The sequence below is a fragment of the Squalius cephalus genome (genome assembly GCF_949319135.1).
Source record: "Squalius cephalus genome assembly, chromosome: 17".
Lineage (NCBI taxonomy): Eukaryota > Metazoa > Chordata > Actinopteri > Cypriniformes > Leuciscidae > Squalius > Squalius cephalus.
The window spans coordinates 14369461-14387887 of NC_137138.1; the positions used below are offsets into that span (position 1 = coordinate 14369461).

At 36.7% G+C, this 18427-nt stretch overlaps 1 protein-coding gene across 9 annotated transcripts in view; it reads left to right on the forward strand.

Moving 5' to 3' along the window:
* Positions 1–3902: 3902 nt before the first annotated feature.
* rai14 (retinoic acid induced 14) overlaps positions 3903–18427 on the forward strand; it is a 49686-nt gene continuing 35161 nt past the window's right edge. For 2 of the 9 annotated variants that reach the window (XM_079846682.1, XM_079846686.1), the window contains exon 1: positions 4761–4899. In XM_079846682.1, the coding sequence (XP_079702808.1) occupies positions 4898–4899 (2 nt within the window). In that variant the 5' untranslated portion in view covers positions 4761–4897. Of the gene's footprint in view, positions 4193–4760; positions 4900–18427 lie in introns of those variants that run through there. The other 7 variants (XM_079846687.1, XM_079846689.1, XM_079846684.1 and 4 more) reach the window with 7 other exon arrangements.

Below are 18427 nucleotides of genomic sequence, written 5' to 3' on the forward strand. Positions count from 1 at the left end.
TATACAAAACTTATATGACTAGTAGACACTTTCTGCCTATGGGTACTGTGAATTATGACATACTTCTTTTGTCAAATACTGATTTTCGCCTACTATATAGGCCTGGTAGGGAAATATGCGATTTTGGATGCAGCCAAGGTTTGAAGTGCATCTGAAAATTTGTGCAACAGATATTAGATAGCCTATTTAAATTGAGATATTGTAAATATTTAAATGCAATGTTGTGTTTGGTTGTAGCTAAACCCCATGGAAATCAGTAAAAATATAGATTCACTGGCTAATATGAAATTCTTATGTCCTACCATTAAACATAATGTAAAAAGACACAGTCTTCGTGTAATTATGCAGCAGCCTATATTTCTTGGGTTGCTAAAATTGCTGTGGATGCTGTATTGTAAGGACTTTAATCAGTATAAGTGGAGACGCAAGTCACCCGTCAATATATTCTGAATATTTTGTGTGCTTATGTACCTGTGCTCACTGCCAGATTTGAGCTTAAAGTGGATAGCATTCAAAGGTCTTTCGTTGAAAGCGTATGATGAAAGGCCCTCTTCAAATCTGCTCTAACCAGAATGATGAGCGGAGAGAGGATGCCAGAAGGTTTGAGTGAAATTGAGCGGTAGTTATAACAGAACAGTACTACCCCCTCCTGGACAGAGAACTTCAATTATCAAGCATGTATACTTGAACTCGTTTTAGAGAAGATTCACTCTGAGAGATGAGTTTATTTAAATGCAGTGATCCTTGCCTGACACCTATGATTTTTTTACTCTTTTAATTCAGTACAGGAACCATCCACCAAACGTAATCCAAACCGAGTGTTACTGATGACCTCATTTGTCTTTCAATGTTGTCTTGTCTTAACATATTTCATTACAGTTATAGGTCATTTTTAATTCTAAACTGTAATCAATGTAGGAGTGGTGCATGTACTTGAGTTTTTGGCATGCATATAAAAATACTGATTTGCATATGTGTGCAATATATTATTGATGGGGGTAAGCAACGAGATTTATCATTACTGACATATTTAACTACGGCGTAACCAGTGGACATGTTGTCAGCACCAATGGAAATCATAAGCCCATTGAAAATAGTGGGACCCTCATGAGATATTTTGAGCCGGAGAAATTTTATGATGAAAAGCTGAGCTTTATCCTATTCGGTTTGTGACATATAGCTGTTCCCGTACATTGCCAGCTCAGTGGAATCTTCATTTATTGAAGTGAGGTTACGGGTGTCACCTCTAAGAGTACCTCCAATCCAAACCTTTATTTAGCCACTAAATGAGGAGATAAACCAGTATATTGGCCACAAGGATGAGTGTGGGGGAAACATGATAAACAGCCCTCTGCAGATTCTTGTTTCAATGAATATGCAGGAACACATGGCTTTGGTAAATGTTCCTATTATTCTGTACTGTGTTCCAATAATTATGTACATTTCATTCAAGGCTGTACAAATGTTCTTGTCCTTGGTTGTAGGTGACAATAAAGATAGCAGGAAATGCTGCACCTTACAATAAGTATGTACTTAAAACCCTCTTAATTATAATTCCATTTGCACTACTGTATACTGTACTGCACTGCTAACCACAAACTGTATATTACTTCTGCAAATTGTTTACTAATTCTCCGAAGAGGTGAATGCACTGTGGTTATTGCACTTTCTTTTTACCTAGAAGTCCTCATACTCTGTGTATAGTATGTTGTATATTGTTTACTGCCTGTTTGTGTCCCAAAAATTCTGTGTATACTGCAATATGTGTGTTTCTACCTGTGTCTATTGTGTAGGTTATCCTATACTTGTTATCCATACTGTCATGTTGTGGAGATTGCACCAAAGAATCGTGAATAAAGTGATTTGATTTGATTTGATTTTATTGTAGGGGAAGTTGTCATGTCTTTTAAATGTTATTAAATTATAAAATGTAGTTACATTGTTTGTTGGATGAAAAAATGGTTTGATCTTTTTGTATGTTATAACATACTATATTTTTTCATCAATTATGTGTTTCAGTGAGTTTTATATATATGTTTAGGTGTTATATATGTACCTTTCAAACAGGTTGGTAAGATGTTTTGTTTTTTGAAAGAAGTCTCTAATGCAGTAAAAAAAAAGTAATATTATGAAATATACAATTTTACAATTTGGTGCACAAGAAATATTTCTTATTATCAATGTTAAAAACAGTTGTTTTGCTTAATATTTTTGTGGAACCCATGATATATATTTTTCAGTATTATTTGAAATTTTAATAGAAAGTTAAAAAAACTGAAATTATTTGAAACAGTAAAAAAATGTATAATATTGCAAAAGGTTTCTGTCACTTTTGAGCAATTTAATGGATCCTTGCTGAAAAATAAATAAATTAGCCTACTTTAAAAAAAAAAATCATTCTGATCCTAAACATTAGAACAATAGTGTATATATTTTACTTGTATTTTATTTTATTTTCTTCCGAAAGGAAAATAAGCTAAACTTGTGTTGCAACTTTGTCTGTATCCTGGGGCTGTGTTGCTTTTAATATGATCTTTTCATATTACCATAATGAATGTTTTTTTTTTTCATGATATAATTTTTAGGTAACCTAAATAACCTGTTGTTTAAATGTATTGTTGTGTGTATTACTCTGTCGCTTGTGGCAATGGACCACCAAGGCACAGACCCACCACTAACCAAAGAGACAAGCGTGGGATTGGTGTTATTTTTTGTTCTGGTGCTGCATCACCACAGATATATTGCAGCAGCTCTGAGGAAATTAAAGGGTGGACTTTTTGTCAGTCTATTAGTCCTACTGTCAACTTATATTCTACAGTGAAAGCCAAAACTACATAATGAAGCATGAATGTGCTTGATGTTACAGCAGTGATTCTAATACAAGCCCTTTATTTGTCCCTAGAGGTTTATTTGGAAAGAAACAGAAAAATATCAGTCTGTCAGCAGCAAATTCTCTTCCCGAGTCAACGGGTCATGCCATGCTCTATACTATAAACTATTATCAAGCCAAGCCATGATTTTGCATGGACTTGGTCTGATTTAGTATACGGTACAATGGTAGCATGGGCCTACTAAAGTCGTTGGACGTGTCCACCTCGTGGCGCCCTTCCCCAGCTCTGCTGCACCGGATAGGTCACTATCGAATCAGCACGTTTGGCTTTAGAGTTCAGACCCCGAGGACACTTTCATGGTCCCAGTGGAAAGTAGGCTATTGCATATCGCTCACAACTTCTAGCTTATTTATAGCCTATATACATCATCATAAAGATATCTGCTCTCGAGCGATTACTGACGCTGGTTTAATTCTTTCCCCGCATAGAATAAAATGGTCTCGTGAACCTTGGTAATTGCTAGTTTGTTACAACGGTAAAAAAAAAATTCTTATACAAATGAACGTATAGTTTATAGCTTTAAAAATTAGGAATAGCTATTTAGCCTATGCCCTTAATCGATTTGAATTCACTCATACGCGTTTAATGTGTAATGGTAGGCTACTAATGACATTTGATGACATTTTTTTCAGTAGTTTAGGCTAGGCTACTGAAGGATTTCCTAACGCAACAAATTTGTTTTGAATTAAAATGTTCAAATGCTGGCTGGTTTGATAATGACAATAAAGATATAGGCTACTCAGAACACGATGTAAAAAATAAAAAAATAATTAAAATTGAATTAGTTAAATTAATTATAAAAACAATCTTTAATTAATAATTAACTTTTTTTTTGTAAAACAAAAATTACATTTAATATAGAGAGGAATTTAAAAAGTCTGGGGACATCCTAGGGGACATATTTTTTATCTTATTAAACAGTCACAGGGATATTTTGGTGATCAATATTTCTAGCATCGTAAACATTTTGTGAGGGGAATAAAACATGTCTCATGTAGTTACTGTAAGTATAGAGTCAAGCTCGGTAGTCACGAGGACACATCGGTGGTGACGTCACTCTATCTGCCCGGGGAACAATCAGAGGCAGCGCGAGCGCCACTTGAATGGATTGTTGTCGGTGAATAACTTTGCTCCTGGTTTCTCCCCTTTAGCCCACCGCTCGTATTTTCCGCATTTCCCCCCTAGTATTTACGAGTTCAAATTGCACTAAATGGTATATGAAGCACTTAACGCCACTCGGAAAAGTGTGTTAGCAACAAACCCCTGAGGTCTGTGTGTGCGGCTTAACTTTTGCAAAGTGGGTAAGTGCAGAAATCTAAACACTCTTTTCCCGTGTATTTTTTCCTTCCAATTTTATGCTATTCCAAATGGAACTCTGCTGCAATTTAGAACGAGACATTTCAGACTTCACGCTGCCGAATAAAATAGTTGTAATTTCGCTTCAATGTTACATGTACATGCCAGTGTTTACAATCATCATTCCTGTCAGCTATAGTTGCACACAATGTTGCCATTGTTCTTCAGTGAAGCGCGCGGTCATTCCTGTTTGCTTTTCTTATCTTGTTGGAGTCTTTCTGAACACTCCATCTAAACTTTTCACTTTCCCGTGGAGACTCCTCAGGAAGATCCAAGAATATCAGTGACCCCAGTTTATGTGTATTTATGGAGTTTATAGAGTGTCTGGACGGAAGTGTCTGGAAGGAACTACAAAATACTCTGACATTTTAAAATGTGCACAGTGAACATGCATTAGATTGAGTACAAATGCCACTGGAGCCACTGTAACTTGATCCACCCTGTTTTGCCTCCAAAAGCTTGGTCCTAGTTTTGCCATTAATAACAGAGCTGCTGACCTGATCCTTAGTTTCCGCCGTATTAAGCAACACATTGCTTTGGAGTTTGTGTGTATGACTAACTAAAGTCTGATTTTATTCAGGTGTCTTGGGATCTGTTAAAATCTGAATGGACTAATATGAAGAGCCTGAAGGCAAAGTTTAGGAAGAGTGATGTAAGTATGACCTAGTGTACTTTCAGCTGGTTTGGAAACTGAATGGTGTTGTGCTGGTCTTGAACGCTTGTATCGAGAATCATATAAACGGTCCCTCCATGAAATAAAAAGAAAATGTAACACCATATTCTCATGCACAACATTCACAGTTGTCTATATTTTCATTCATTTGGATTCTGAGGTAAAGTTTCATAGTCAGCCTCTGTGAATGTTCTAGACTGCATGATGAGTGAATGACTCAGAATCAGACATGTCTGCAGCTTTATTATGATGACTGAGTCATAACTGGGAGTATAATTTTAAGGCAGAGAACTTCTGCACTCCCGAAGAAAGAATTAAAAAACACTCCTCAGAGGAGCTTCCTGCCACCAGATGTGATTCAGCAATCGTTTCTAAGCCTATAATAGAACAAAATCAGTCTCAGGCTGAAGTATAGGAATGTGCACGAATGAAACGCTATTGCTTATAATTTCATGTTTTGGCTTGCCAAACCATTGCCACTTGGGCTGAGTCAGCGGATAGAGATTACTGTGAAATTCTAAGTGATCATCAAACCACAGAACTAAGCTGAGTTTTAATATACTTTCTGCCAGCACATGGTCACAGTGGCATTTTGAACATTTGCACGGAATGTTGTTAAGAGCAAGCTCGCCATAGCCACATTCACAGCTCATTATATTGATTTTCTCCTTGTATGGAGGCTAAGTCACACATTACTGTTTTTATCTTTTGTAATTGGTGGGTGTTTACTTGCACAACAATGTGGTTGCCTAGAAACAATGCTTCGACATAATTTTATAGAGAAATCTACTCACTCAATTCATAGGTAGAACTTTGCATGTCTGTCTATGTGCAAGATGCGGCATTGGAAATCACAGTATGGCATTATATAGTCCAGCCAGTTGGTTGTTACTAAATTTTTTATATTGTAAAATATTTTTATTAATAAAAAAGAAAAAGGAAACTTCCTCTTTAAGTTTTTGGTTTTGATTCCTTTTAGTTGTATTTTGCAATCACTTCTGCTTGTATCCGTTGTAACCTGTACATTCACCAATCAAAAGTCTTGTTTCAGTACTTTGCCATACAGGGTGTTTTCTGGAAAAAGAGGTAATCGAGAAAGAACAAGAGAAACAAAATATCCTCCTGGTTCTATTTGGGGTTTTGTGTGTCAGTCCAGAACTGTACAGGAATGTTCATGTAAGGCCAGGCTTTCATTCTTGTGCAAAACAGGAGACCAGAACTGCCAGGATAAATACTTTTACAAGAGTGTCTGATTGCCAAGTTCTTGTAATATGTGATGTTACTTTACCAGCACTTCATGTGTTTGTAGTCCCATTTGAACTATTCTGGTGTACCCATAACATATTGCATAACAAAGAGCGAGAGATAGTGCTATTATTACATTTGCTGGTATTTGTGGCATGTTTGAGAGAATCATAAAAAGTTTTTTCTTGCTTCTTGCTCAGAGTTGCATGAAATTCCAGTCCTTATGTGCAAGGCACATGGCATTAAAAACAGCTTGTTGTAGACCAGGTTTATTGCATCTCAGTAGGATAGCGGCACTGTTGACTTTTGTCATTCACTTGCAAGAATAGACCTTTTGTGCACACAAATCGATAGCAGGCACATATCTAAATTTGCTATGTTTACATGATGAGAGTTGTCTTTTATCTGCTCATGGATTGCAGATTGCAGATGGATTGGGTCTGCTTAAGTCATTGAGAATTTGGAAAACTTCCACTCCTGCTTGGGGTTCTTTTCCCTTTTAAGCATCTAGATATAAGTTGATGTTTCGCAGGCTGCTGATATTACTGTATAATCTCTTTATTTATTAGCTTGTCTCTAACAAGTATTTTAATCAATTAACATTATTATGCAATGTAGTTCATATGGTTCCTGGTTTTCTTATTTAATCTCATTTAGTTGTTAACTTTATTTCAGTGATGCAATGGAAAAATTGTATCACAGATTTGTTGGATAACATTTAAGTGCACATTGTGAGCTGCAAATGCCCTTTTAATTGCTTAACAGACAGTTTTGCAGATTGAAAATTGCAATCTGTTGATGTTATATGGGCTTTTATCTAGATTTAGGCCTATCTAGTTATCCAGAGTATTTTAGGTTAAGTTGACATATGAATAAACAGGAAATGGAAATGAAAATTGCCTAGATTATCCTTATTAAGCACGATTGTGTCATTTTCACTTTAGATCAGATGAACTTTCAAGTGTGGTTTTTCAACACGGTCTCATGAAAAGTCATGATAATTTGTAGGAGACTGCAAAAGCATAAGAAATCAGAAAGAAACAGTACAAAAAGAAACTGCCCAAACCTAAACCCAACTCCACAACCCAGCCTTAAATATGTTCTGTGGATCTTTAAATTAAATATTTGGAGAGAGCCCATATTAGTCACCAAAACTGGTTACCAACAATCTTCAAAACATCATATTTTGTGAAGAAAAAACTGTGCGACAAGGAATAGGAGTTTCGGTTTGTTTTTGTGACGCGCTCCACAAAAAGTTTCTCAGAAAGGAAACCGAGACGGCAGAAAGCGGCATCTTGTTTGTTTTCTTTATTTATAGTAAAACCCCTCTTTTAACTAAGTGCTAAAAGGACTAGATATCGCTGTGGACATTCAAACAGATTTTTTATTATGAATATAGGACTGACCTGAATGAAAATGCTATATACTGTAAACGCAGGTACACTCGCTTACTCCATCTCTCACAATACTCTACTCTATAAGCTTCAATGAACAATATCAGTGAGAACGTGTTTAAGTTGCTAAGAGTGGTTGCTAGGGGTGTTGTGTAGTGATACATAGAACCTTTGGGTGAAGCTGTCATAGCCGTGTTTTATCGTGAATAAAACACAGCTATTGACCAATCAGAATCAAGGACTGGAACTAACCGTTTTATAAAAAAGTTAAAAAGTTATTTAAATAATTTGTAGTACAATCTGTTGTAGTTTTTCCCTCTTTTCCACCTCGCTTTTAAATTGCTTATGAAAGCCCTGTGGCTGTGTGCATTTTATATCGAATTAACAGCAAATCAGGGGCGGCAATTGCTTGAATGCTGGGTTCATTATTATTCTTATTGAAAACAACAACAAAACAGTACAATGACAAACTCGCTTGTATTAAACAGAACTTTTATTAATAAATAAAGAATACTGCTTTATTAACAAAACAAATAAGCATTGCATACACCATGCTATGCAGGGAACTATTAGCATTGGGCTTAAATCCAAAATATTGCCAAATAGGCACTTTTACATTTTGCTTTGAAACCAAATCTTACGCCAGCATCTCCTCACTCTCGTCACGTGATAAATGAAATCTGACTCCTGCTGCTGATCTGTGTTGCGACTCTCATTCGGCTCACGCTGAACTAAGCTAACGCGTTTTTAATTGTAATGTATGCTCTCTAACTGAACTAAATAATTGTATTACTATAAAATCAAAATGACAGTGGGCAGGGGTGGGCAAGTGATTTAATCGGTGTGTGGCTAAACACTGTGTAACACCGGTAACACCGACTATTGCAGCATGCCTAGTCACAAGACTGTATTGGGTTTTCTCTATGGTTAACGTTATGCTGGTTTAACTTCATCGAGTCTTTTTACTAAACATTATGTGTGGCTCACATTAACGATCAGGTCAAAATTTTAATGTAAAGCTAAACGTGTTTAGAAACATAATAGTTGTGTTAATTTATTTTTCTCTACCAAGCCTTTTCCCTTAAGAATGTCAGTTCACGACAAGACTCCTAGCAGACTAGATTTATCTCATCTGGAACATAGTCATGTCCACGGCTCTTAATTAGTGTCCTTACCCTTTTCCCCATTAACTACAACCTTCAACATGATGAAACCCTCAGTAAAATCTATCCTGAACTGTCTGAGGAGATAAGAACTCATTTTACTCTTCCCATAAAGTCAACAGAAAAATGTGGATTAATGGCATCATAATGTTGTTAATGGTATTTTGGTTTCACCTTAGGTCAAAGCGTCCATTCTGGGAAGAATCCGATGTGTCCAGTGCCGAGGTTAAAGTGGTTGAGGAGGGAGGCAGGATTGTGATAAGGCTAGCTGTGCTTTTGTGGAATTACCTCATCAGTAAGATATGGCTGCCAGGGGTTTAGAAACAGGGTCTCTGCCATGTGAGGGTAAAACACACAACCCTTCATTACATTGTTGAACCTCAAATGGCAAAGACAAACGTCTCCTGTGCAATATTTATTTTGTGGGTTGAATGGGAGTCTACACTATTTCACAGGCCCTGTAAAAGTATTCGCAGTGAACACGCATGTAGCATCCCTTCCCCCTCTCTTCTCTGTTTAACTGTATTCGCCTGGCCGTAGCAGACTGCCCAGACGCTAATTCCTTTCTATCCTTTGTCATAGACCGACACCTTTCATACACGCAGTCGTTGCTACTTAATTCCAACCTTAAAGGGAGTGGATCATGGTCTAGGCTGACCGAGTAACCATCCTGTAGCCTTTCCAAAAGTAGTTTGCCTTATAAATAGCACCTTCTATTGACAGTGCCAGGTGTGTATTAATTTCATATCTTTAGTCGTGCCAGCCAAACATTAAAATGACTGCTAAAAACAACATCAGTAAAGGTGAGGTCTAGTCAAACAACTGACCCCCATACCATCTCTGTTTTCAGTTCAGATTTCAATGACCAATCAAATGTTTACAGATCTCATCCATTTGGTCCAGGACCAATCAGATAACCTCAGAAAAAGCCCCAGATGACCAATCAGAGTGAATCTGGCAGCAGTGCTGTAAAGCGGATGAGAATGGGCACAGCAGGTATCCACACTAAGAAGAGGGTTTCTGTATTAACCCAGACCCAGCTGCCCGGCTCTCAGAGATGAACAAATCTAGCCCCAACACCCCCCTTCCCTTTAACCTCAGCCCCTTTAGTTCACATCCCTTCTGGTATACATATTACATCCTCCGGCCTAATACATTTATCCCAGACTCCAATTTTCATTTGCCTTGTTTTCCCTGCATGTAATTGTGGTTTGATTAAGTGCAGTCCTGATAGTATAAGATGGCTCATCTGCATCTCCTCAGTGACTTAAGACATTCTGTGAGCTTCTGTAGGCATGAGTTATCTCAGTAACAGTTGTTGTGGTGAAGTAATGATAGGCTTTACAGGTTGAGAAATTAGCTGTCAGGATGAATCAAACATGCCTGGCTCCCTAAGGTGATTCTTATGGGGGGATTTTTTTAATTTTGAGGGGGAGGTGCATTTTTTTTTAGACATTTAAAAAAACAAAACATTTACCTAAATGTTTGCTCACTTATTTATTGTTTTTACACAAGAGTTTACATAACAAAAGGAAGCTTAATTTCAATTTCTACAGTAGCACAAATAAATATATGAAATAAAGAAGACGCGGCAATGCTGAATCACTCATGCGGTTTGTGAAATTGCGTCTCGCATAAAGTTTTAAAATGACTGATTTGATTTTATAATCTGTGTGGATTCATTTACTCATACAACCTACATGTTAGAGTGAATGAATCTTTGCGGGAATTTCCCACATTATAAACGCAAGACCTGCAGGAATTATTAAAATGATGCGCAATACTCGCAATCCCGCGACCAAAATTCGAGCCCTGCTACTAACTGTTAGTATTACTGCTTCAGGAAGCTCATCCCAGATAACGGCTTGTTTGTGTTGATTGCTTACAGCAATGCCATCTATTTCAGATATGTTTTTTAATTTTTTTTGTATATTATCTTAATAAGAATAGAATGTGGGTGTCACCTGGTGGAGAAAAAAAGTAGTGCTGATATTGTAATGTCATTAATTATTTAAAAACATCAATGCAATAAAACATTTGTGCAATTAATCATGTCCACTGAACCATAAATTCGTAATGAAGAGTTATCCTACAACGGTATAACCTTCATGTTTTTCATCAGGACAGATTCCAGTGGCATTACTATAGGATGCCAGACTTGGTAGGGAACTAAAGTCAAGATGATAAAATGAAATTCAAATACAATTATGCTAGAAACATTTACCATTTTAAAATGTACAAAACACTACTTTCACCATGCAAAATTAACAACTCAAAATTGAAATCCAATTCACTCAAATACATACATAACTTTGTTTATTATGGTTTGAGCTAAACTCTACTGGAAAGTGGATCTCTAGGGCTTGAGTTGCCCTCCCCTATTCTAGAAGTTAACGTGCAAGGAGTGCTGGGTTTGAATTCTATATAATGTGAAGTAACTTGTATAATATAAACACTTTTATATATAATATAAATACTGCAGCTGTATGTCAATCCAGACTTTCTGAACTTTTCAGAGTCCTCCTCATGCCCTCTAAACTTTCACTTTCTGCAACATCTTCCAACCCATTGTTTAATCTCTTTTCAGAGGCAAATTATCTAGAGTTCCTCCAAGAGATTTGGCACCGGACCCAGTTCAAGTTCAAGGGATTAAAGCACATTCTTTTTGAGCGGATGAGTTTGGTGGAATGTGAAAATGAGTGTTCAAAGTTAGGTACAGAAGGTCTATTTTAAGTCTTGTTCGCAGAGTCTCAAACAAGTCATGTGGTTTCTGTCTTTTTAATCCTCATATCTATTCAGACTAATATAAACTACCCCACATTCTGCAATTGATTAAGCAGTTGCAGATGTAGTTTAGTAGAAAAGGTACATTGTTTTTCGGAAAAGGTTCATATGGTTGGCGTTAGAAAGTACTGGAAGTCATAACATCGCAATTATTTCACAGAGCTATAGATACTTGCCCCCCATATTACTCAGGTCTGCTTTAGATTGCACCTAGACAACATATCTGGTATTTATTTAGAGGTTAGTCCATAGATGGACCCCTTCTATAACAGTTTCTGGCAAAATAGATGCAGTTATTACTGAAATCTCTGGACTTCCATACGTTCACTTCTGAACTTTGTTAAACAAAAGGAGGCATTTGTACACAGTGTAAAAGTTTCCCACTAAAAGGCTCTTTGCTTTTTATGGAAGAGGCACTTGGTTACTTGAGTAGACTATGCATGCTTTTAGTGAGTGGGGGGTTGGGGAACGGTTCAAAAAACAGATTTTAAAACCATATCTCAATATGTGTGAAAACAAGCTTTAGGGAATAACATTAACAGCTGTTGTTTATCTGCACAGACCATTTGCATGAATCTAAACCAAGGGGTTTCTCTCAGAGATCTCAGCAGTTCTATCTGGATGTCTTTTGTACAGATTTGCACTCAGACCATGCTAATGGTTAAGCCCTGAATGGATATCCAGAGCCTTCCGTTTCAACCCCTCAAGCTCTTCCTTATTCACTGGGGTTTTATCAATATGCCACATGGCTGAAAATCTAATAATGAGATTAAGAGGGAGATTATGTCTTTAGTGTACTTTCACCCTCCTGAACTGGTATCGCTGGTGCAGGCTGGCTGACTGGACAAATATTAAAAGCGTCATGTTTCATTCACATCATCTTTCAGATTTTAGATCAAGCAGCTTTAATGGTATTTTTGGACTTTATAGGTAGTTTTGAGAAGAAACTTTTTTTCCCCCCACCATATGACCTCTGTAGAAAATGTGCTTTTTGTTAAAATGAAGTCAGTCGTTGATTAATATCTCAATAGTCTAATTGAGATTTTTTTTTTTTTCAGCAATTGCAGAGCTTACAATATTAGAACTCTAGCCAGATAAGTCAATAATATAATTTTTTATTGTCTCTGTACTTTTAAATGCAATCAATTTTATAATACCTTACAAAATTTGATTGTACAGTTTCAGTATGTAAAATAGATTTTCATTTCAAGAGTCAACAGATTTCATTAAATTATTAGTGCTTTTAATGATTAACTTTTGTTAACATACACTAACATGTATATTAGTAATTTACACTACCGTTTAAAAATTTGAGGTAAGTAAAAAATCTCATAAGAAATAAATAGCCTTATTCAGCAAGGATGTATTAAATTGATCAAAATTGATATGACATTTATAATTTGATTTCCATTTCAAATAAATGCTGTTCTTTTGAACTTTCTATTCATCAATGAATCCTGAAAAAATGTATCATGGTTTCCACAAAAATATTAAGCAGCACAAATGTTTTCAACACTGATAATAAGAAATGTTTGAGCAGCAATTCTGCAAATTAGAATGATTTCTGAAGGATCATGTGACACTAAATTAAAACATTCAAATAGAAAGCAGTTATTTTTTAATTGTAATAATATTTCACAATATTACTGTTTGAACTTTACTGTATTTTTGATCAAATAAATGCAGCCTTGGTGAGTATATGAGACTTCTTATCTTAAAACTTGGTACTGACCCCAAATGTTCGAACGGTAGTGTGTTGTGAGTCCCTAGACCTTTTCAGTGTCTGGGTGTAAGCCTGGGATAAGTGCAAACCTGCAACAAACCCCTGCAAATAGGAAAATTGCCATATTTTATGACATTTATTTAGCTAAAGCTAAATCTTTTCGCTTTTTATTAAGTATTTGTGGACATTGAAGCTTTTTTGGATCATGTGATTAATTATCCACAATGTAACAATAATAATAAGTAATAGAGTGATTCTGAGGTTTAAACATTCTCACGCAGGAATGTGCTTTTTCGAGCATTCACCAAACTGCTCTGAGCTTATCATCTCAGGAATCCTAGAAAGAGAAGATGTCCAAATTTTAGCAGTGTGAGTGTAATCGGTCAAACTGAGAACACGCCTAGTTGCCAGGCTTGAACAGAGACAAGTTTGATACGAGGTCATAGTCCAGCCTGTTCTCAAGGTGCTCTGCTGCCGCTTTCGAATTTAAGAAACCATTAGTTTGAAAGTCTATGTCTGGTTCACATGGACGTGGTTTGTAGTGTTTAATCTATTTGACTTATGTACAGGCAGTATAGGCTGCAGTATAAGTTCAAGTTTATATAGCACATTTAAAAACAACCATAGTTGACCAAAGTGCTTAACAATAGTGCTTAACAATTTAACAACTTAAACACAGTAAAAAAACCCATTTAACACCAGGCCCATTTTCTATTAATATTGTTGCGCTTCTTTTGCATGCAAACCACAGTATTGTCTCTAAAGTTTGATTTAGCATGAGTGCCCAGTGTGCTGAAAATATTCTGCATGACATGTCAAGTACAATGGTCACAACTTGGCCACACGCCTACATTGTTCTGCCAATGGGAAAGAAAGTAAAATTATCTATATTGTTTATTTTACTTTCGGGAGGTATATCAGTGTATGAGATTATACAATGTGCTATAGAAATATGCTCTATGTCCATTGATTCTCAACGTCTAATTAATGAAATTGCCATGTTCTGTCCTACTTAGTTTATGGACAGATAACACAAATTCAACATGAAAACCGTTTGATCTGAACCACTTGTCTTGCCTCTGGTTCTAAATATTGCACGACTTAAGAGGACCTTTATCAGATAAAAGTTTAATGCTTACACTGAACGATGGGTGGAGGTAATGTTTGTGCTATGTGTCCCCGTTTTCCACTGGTTATTTAGTCCAACAGGCCCTTTTGAGATAATGTTAAGTGTTTCCTGTTTTTGCAAAGGCCCACCATGACAAAAAGGAGATCTCCAGCCTGTTGCTGGATGTTTAAAGTTTATTTTGGAAGTTTGTGTAGATTTTCACATCTTTTTATAGCTGGAAAACCTGTTTGTTCTTTCATTCACAGTGTATTAAAAGCCTATTTATCATATTGGTTCTGGCATCAGACTGGCAGTGATGTTTGTTTTATGCGGTCCTTTGCAATATTGGTAAAATGCCAGTCATGCAACATCCCTTTTTTGTTTTTTTGTGTTTGCTATTTTATTCTGCGTTATATTCTGATACATGCTATGCATTCTGTTCAAGCATTGGATTATTATTTATTTTTAAATTGTGCACCATTCTATTCTTCTCTCTCTCCAGAAGCTATTTTGTTCTCAGATTAAGGATATTAATCCAAAACATACAAATCATGTAGTCTCTCTACAGAATATCTCAGTAAGATTCTTACAGAAATATCATAGCCATATATAGCACACTGGTTGATACCAGTTAATATTTAACATTGTCGTGTGCTTCTTTTAGCTTATTTTTAACTTTATTTCACAAAGCTTTACAACAAAAAGACACACACACACACACACACACACACACACACACACACCAGTTCGTTCTGGTTCTTGAATCTGATTGGCTGAGAGCCTTTTTCAGCCATGCAATGTTCTACCACTATCACCACGTTTCACTGTTTGTATCACTCCGCTTTCAGTATTTCTCACAGCGAGTATCATGGCAGATGAGCAAACCCACCATCATTTTAGTTGTTGTGTCACGGAATGTAGTTTTCAGAGTTTTTTAGGTTAGAATGTAGTTATTTAGACCTCCAATATGCGACTTGTATATAAAAATAGCGCCTATTTGACAATTTGTTCAGACGTTTTCAGAGATGTGAGCTCCAGGCTGTCAGCGGCCGTTCAGCGATCATGTAGGCTACCCATCAAGAACAGCTTTATCTCGACCAGTCCTTTGGGAATTTGCTGCTGACTCTAATGTATGGTGTCATTCATATTCGGTATATCAAACGGGCAATCTTTGGTCTTATTAATCTTTTACTTGTTCCAGAGCAAATCGATTTGGCTAAGGGCAAAGTTAAGTTTAATTACTTGTACAGACGACTTATAATTTTATAATGGCTAATATTGTTTATTTAAATATTATTGTTCAATAAATAATATTTTATATAAATAACAATCGTGTAGAAATTGTTCATGCTCTTATGGTCGCAGCTTGCTTTGTGTGAGAGGAATTACGAGCCGAGCAGAGTGCATTACGAGCACCTCCCGATAATTTTCAAACATTTACAAAAATTCAGGGAGTCGGCTTGATTTTGACCAGTTTACAGGCTGTCCCCTATTGCGAAATCATACACAACCACGTCACATAGGCTAGATCTATGAATATTATTATAGCCCAGTGGCTGCAACCCTTCAGAGTGCTCATACACTGAGACACACACAAATACACTCTCTAGTTGTTTTTGTTGAAAGGAATGGCTGTGTTGGTCTCTGCTTTTCACCAAATCAGTTGCCCATTTGTCTTTTTATTTCTTTCTTTTTTCTATCTGAAGCTATAGCAGCAACATTGAAAGCTCCAGTCTCCGTGTTCAGCATAAAAACTTGTGATTGCCGCAGACTCACCGTGCAGGACAGTTGTGCCGTGTACCAGGTGCTTTGACACGATTATCAGGTTAACTGACTCGTAACCTTTGCTATGGCGCACGACCTCCCGAGTGTCCGAACTTGCGCAGTGTACGTCCAGCTTTAGTGATTGTGATTTCGAATTTAGTGAAAGTTAAATTATTGAGCCATTAGGTTGCAGCAAAGACTGTCTTTATGAGTGAGTCAGTAGCAAAGACTTTCATAGCCTCTTGAGACCCGGCCATTCATTTTGGCAATATGCTCCACTGTCATAATATCATCAGCCTGTGAGATAGGCGATATATTATTGTGTGTGGGTGGGGTGTGTGGGTCACGTCGCATAGAAATATTTCACCCAAAAGGTGAGCCTGTGGATATCACACAGGCAATTTGCTAATTTTGTGCAAGAGTTACGCCGGTGAAGAAGTCTCAAACCACAGTCAATGCACGTTTACTAGTACGCTGAAAACTCACAAAACTTTGCTTATTGAAATAACCCATTGTCCCGGTTTACATGCAAACCAATAACCTGGCAACGCAAGTCAACCACGTTTACAAGACTTTATTAATAAATCAGGTTATGTCCCGGTAGTGAGGTCAAAACATAGCATTTGTGCGTCTGACTCCCAGTATTCCATTCATGATGGCTGTTGTGATGTTAAATAAAGCATTAAAAACAGATGAGTATTTCTGTCAGAGGGAAACTTACAGACATATAGTATCCTCTCAGGCCGTTACAGATGCAGCATTTTGACTGTACTCCTGCACAAGATGAGATTTTATAATTTGTTGGGTCAAGAAATGGCTCGCTCTGTCTGGATGCGCTTAAATGCACAGTAAGGACGCTTTACAGTCATATAGCATATGCGCACTCCAATAAGCCCAAAGAAAGCAGGTTAATGTGTTTACATTCCAGGAGGAATTGGGGTAAGGGGCAAAAATCTATCAGTTTATGCTTAAGCCGTTTATGACTTTACTGTGAAAGTGAAAGCAAAAACTAGCTGAGCTTTTGGCATCTGATGCTGCATTAACAGTGCATTCTCTCAGAGACGAGAGATGAATCTACCTCAACATAAAATAACGGTAGCCTATATCAGCCATCTTAATTTACTGGCTTAATATTTATTTTCTGGACCATACATTAATGAGAATAATCAATATTTCTTGTTAAACAAGTTCTTTTTTAAGTTGCTGTTTGAAGCCGCTTTTGATTTTCACAGATGACTTATTTGTGCTGTGTTCGGACCAAGCGGCAACATTCTAATCTGAAAAATGAAGCCTACCCGGAAGTGCGAAAAACTGCAATACATCGAAAATCCGCTAGGGGCAGGTCCCAAAAGGGAGCAAATGTCCATAGACCCCCTTGTTAAAATGTCTGTTTTCACAGCATAAATTCATGTTTTTACAGGTTGGTCCCATGGACTTTTATTGTATTTTTCTATAGGTTCCGAGTGCCTGACAACTGTGAGGGGGGTGAATTTTTTTCTAACTCGTTAGTTTAGATCGTATTTAAATATAAAATGTATGACAAATAAGGGCGTGGTTAACTTTGATTGACAGCTTGATAACGAGCATAGGCTGCGCCGAGTGGAATTCCTGAAATTTGACGTCTCGGCCATGATCTGACACAACACATCATACCACCTCTGTATCCTTTCTGAACATTAGGATTTCCCAAGATTTTCCAAGATGGCGGCGCCCATACCCCCCATAAACGGCCTCAAAACCGTTCTTCAGAAAGTCTATGGGTGACATCTCAGACGCTTTGTCCATATTTTTTACAGTCTATGGTTCGGACCTAAAGACTGTTATTAGGCCGATATGATTTTATGATATTATTATTATTATTAATAATAATAATTTGTAATTGTATTGTTATTAGTGTCATTAAATGTTTGTTAATGTGCTATGGAAAAAACAAAACAAAATGCTGACGAACACCGATGCCATTTCCATTTTGGCTTAAACAACAACTTGTATAAGAATGATGGATCTCTTTTATAACAACCACTCTTGACATTTTGTAAATAGAATAGATCACCTTGCAATTCAATTTTGATGTGGGATGTAGTTTTGTAGTCCATTTTTAAACATTTTCATTGAGGAGTGCTCAATCATCATACGCGTGTGTTGGTGTCGCAAGTGTGGTGATGTCGTTATGAAATTAGGGAAGGCAAATTAATTGTAGGTCCTAATATTGATTTAATAATAATACTAGCCTTATAATAATAATAATAATAATTTATTAATGAGCCAGTTATCATCTTGATATCTTCAAAGGCATCAGCCATCGGTGATATGCCTGACTATTGTC